This window comes from Octopus bimaculoides, chromosome 25 (assembly GCF_001194135.2).
Source record: "Octopus bimaculoides isolate UCB-OBI-ISO-001 chromosome 25, ASM119413v2, whole genome shotgun sequence".
In the NCBI taxonomy this organism is placed as follows: domain Eukaryota; kingdom Metazoa; phylum Mollusca; class Cephalopoda; order Octopoda; family Octopodidae; genus Octopus; species Octopus bimaculoides.
In genome coordinates, this window is record NC_069005.1 from 31544074 (window position 1) to 31547746 (window position 3673).

General features: G+C 37.2%; 1 protein-coding gene across 1 annotated transcript in view; it reads left to right on the forward strand.

Moving 5' to 3' along the window:
* Positions 1-3673, forward strand: part of LOC106880678 (nuclear valosin-containing protein-like) — a 16928-nt gene that overhangs the window by 7587 nt on the left and 5668 nt on the right. The window contains exons 9-15 of the mRNA XM_052976658.1: positions 11-130; positions 965-1082; positions 1372-1519; positions 1768-1905; positions 2051-2238; positions 2501-2580; positions 3109-3231. Coding sequence (XP_052832618.1) covers positions 11-130; positions 965-1082; positions 1372-1519; positions 1768-1905; positions 2051-2238; positions 2501-2580; positions 3109-3231 — 915 coding nt within the window. The remainder of the gene's footprint in view (positions 1-10; positions 131-964; positions 1083-1371; positions 1520-1767; positions 1906-2050; positions 2239-2500; positions 2581-3108; positions 3232-3673) is intronic.

Consider the following 3673-nt stretch of genomic DNA (forward strand, 5'->3'; position numbering starts at 1 on the left):
TGTTTCACTTCTTTTTTTTTTGTACCAGGAACTTGAAGTGCCATTCTTAAAATTAGCTGCTACGGAGCTTGTTTCCGGGGTGTCGGGAGAGTCTGAACAAAAAATGCGACAGATTTTTGAGAAAGCCAGAGTAAGTGCTTTGCAGTTCGCCATGACCACCACTGCTGATTCTTTCTATCTGTCCCCTTTTTTCTTTTTCTTGATTGATTTGGGAGCCACTAATCTAGTTGATAAGAATGTTATTCATCTTTAGTTTAGAAAGAAAGATTCCTGGTTCAAATCCAGTCTGACGCAATGTTCACATTCTGATGTGACTTGTTGCAGCTTCACTTGTAGAAACTCCCAGTTGTCTTCTATGTTTATTAGTCTCCATCTCCTCCTCCTCCTTCAAGTAATTACATCAGATTCTTCGAATTTATGTTTCGTTGTTGGATCTTTCAGTTTCCATGTCCCCTACCTCCAGATTCTCTTCTGTGTCTGTCTAGCTCATGGCTGATCACACCAATAACTAGTCCTATGCATAGTGGTTTGGGGTTCAGTTCCATTGCACAGCACCTTGGGCAAGAGTCTTCTGCTTTAGCCTTGGACTGACCAAAGCTTTGTGAGTGGATTTGGTAAACAAAAACTGAAAGAAGCCCATTGTGTGTATTTGTGCTTCTTTGTCTTGACACTGTGTGTTAGGTGTAAACAAGTGTCACCTTCATACAAGTGGTGTTGTTCATTTCCAATCTTCTGTAAAAAGCATGTCAGGTCATGGGGAAATATTACCATTGCTTGGAAACAGGTGAATGAAGGGCATCAGAACATAAAAAAATTTGCCTCACCAAATTCTGGTACCCATGGAAGTAAGGAAAAGTGAACATAAAAATGATGATGATGATGATAATTGTGGTAGTGGTGATGATGATGAAGAAGAATGGTGTTTTGTCCTCCAACATATTGAACTCTTTTACTTCTCTTTTAGACCAATGCTCCATGTATATTGTTCTTCGATGAGATTGATGTGATAACTCCAAAGAGAGAGACCGCATCCAAAGATATGGAACGACGAATTGTGGCTCAACTGTTAACCTGTCTTGATGGTGTGTGTAAAGTTTTATTCTTTTTATGTATCTTAAATAATATTTGACCTACTTTCTTGGTGTTGTCTAACAATGTGTTGTAATTATTTTTATTTTCCTCTTTTACTAATGCTGATCATTGTGAGGTGCAGCAGAAAACCTTTGTCCAAGGTACCATGCTGTGAAGTTGAAATCAGAAACATGTATATCAAATTAACAGGGCAGTAATCTTCACAAAATGTCCAAATATTGATGCTGAGACATTCAAAATGTTTGGCAGTTCTTGTTATTATCTGTTTGTTAATTTCAGACTTGAATGATGTAAAGAAATCTCCTGACAATGTCTTGGTTATTGGTGCTACGAATCGGCCAGACTCATTAGACCCTGCTTTACGGAGAGCCGGCAGGTTTGATCGAGAAATCTCTTTAGGAATTCCTGATAAAATAGCCAGACAAAGGTAGGAAATACTTTTTTGAAATTTACCTTCTTTCTCAATCTTATATTTTAAGACATAAACATGTGTGTTAGAGTTTTATCCGTGCTTGCACCGGTCACATGAAATACATTTGAGGCAGATTTTTCTGCTCTTATATCTTGGTAAATTCCATTCTGGCTATTATATTTGATGAGAGACAAGTCAAGTAATGTGGAGGCACAGTTCAGTTAGTCTAAATGGTTTCCTTTCTCCTTCTCTATTTCACACAGGATTCTACAGGTGCTCTGCAAGAACCTAAAGCTGTCTGACAACTTCAACTATTCCCAACTGGCCCACATGACTCCTGGTTTTGTCGGAGCTGATCTTAGTGCCTTGTCGAGGGAAGCAGCCATGGTTGCTATAAACAGGTGAGATGCAGTTTGGGTTTCATGCCATGGTGTGGAACCACTGGTGACATATTACCAACGAAACAACCAAAATAATAAAAGACACAAACAAATAAACATTGAAAAAAACTTTGATTATTTAAATTATTTTTTCCTCAATTTTCAGGGTTTTTAAAGAAATCCAAAACAAAAAAAAACTAAAAATGGACACAGAGCCAACAAAAATGGATCAGAGTATTAACAACTCACTGAAGACAAACAATGAATTAGAATGTTCTACAGAGTTTGGTATTAGCAGTGGTCCTCTATGGGCCATGCCAGCTGTATCCTTCATGTCCGAAGAACTGTTGTTAGGTAAACCATTTCTCTCAAATCAACCCAGAATGCAAGTCTGGCAGAAAAAACCTCCCATATTTTACACACCCCATCAGTTAAAATATAGGATGCTGTTTTGCTTCATCTTGAACTTACCTAAATGTCTCAGGACTGCTTTTCGTATTTGTTTTTCAATTGTCACTATCAACATCACCATCACTATTGTCATCATTATCATTGTTGTCATCATTGTTTATGTGTTGGCTGTTTTTGGGTTTTTAAAAATATTCTCCTCCAACAGCTCTCAGCTGGCTCAGAGAAGAACCTCCTTTATCTCCTGCCGAACTAGAAAGCGTTTTTATTACAATGGACGATTTTATGGTAAGTTTGTTATTCTCTCTCTCTCTTTATGTATGTATATATATATATATATATTATTCTTTTACTTGTTTTAATCATTTGACTGCAGCCATGCTGGAGCGCTGCCTTTAGTCGAACAAATTGACCCCAGCACCTATTTTTAAATGAGGTATTTATTCTGTCAGTCTGTTTTGCTGAACTGCTAAATTACAGGGACATAAACACACCAACATCAGTTGTCAAGCGATGGTGGGGAGACAAACGCAGGCACAAACACACAAATATATACATATACATATATATATATGTGTGTGTATATAAAACCTAAGTCTGTAACCACTGGGTCACATGTCTCCAGATGGCCCAAATATTACATTAATAACGAGAAAATTATTTCACTAATTCTCTCTGAATTCTTTAATTAATCAAAATATGTGTAGCAATATATTTCATTAGAAATATGATTACAACAAAATTTATAAAAAATTGTTTATTTGTCTCTCATTTATTACTCAGTTTTTTTGTTTTGTTTTTTTATCCATTTTCCAGGAAGCAGTGAAATTAGTTCAACCCTCAGCCAAGCGAGAAGGTTTTGCTACCATTCCTGATGTCACATGGGACGACATTGGTGCATTGCATAATATTCGTGAAGATTTGAAGCTTGCTATATTGGTAAGGTTTGGAATTCTGGAGACGGGTTGGCTCCTTTTAGTTTCAGGAAGGGTTTAATGTGAATGCAACTAGTTTCCTCCTAGGATTTAAATAGACACATCGAGGGTTCATCTTGATCCCTTATTCTCAGCCCTTTTTTGCCTGCGGACTCCCTTTGGATTCCAATTTTCCTCAGGTGGACCCTCAGAGCCATTCACTATTTAAAAAATCCTTTTATTCTTTTACTTGTTTCAATCATTTGACTGCAGCCATGCTGGAGCACCACCTTAAAGGGTTTTAGTCAAACAAATCAACCCTAGGACTTATTGTTTGTAGGCCTAGTATTTATTCTATCTGTCTCTTTTGCTGAACCGCTAAGTTACAGGGACATAAACACACTAACACCAGTTGTCAAGTGATGGGGGGGGACAACACAAACACAAAGATACACACTTAAATATAT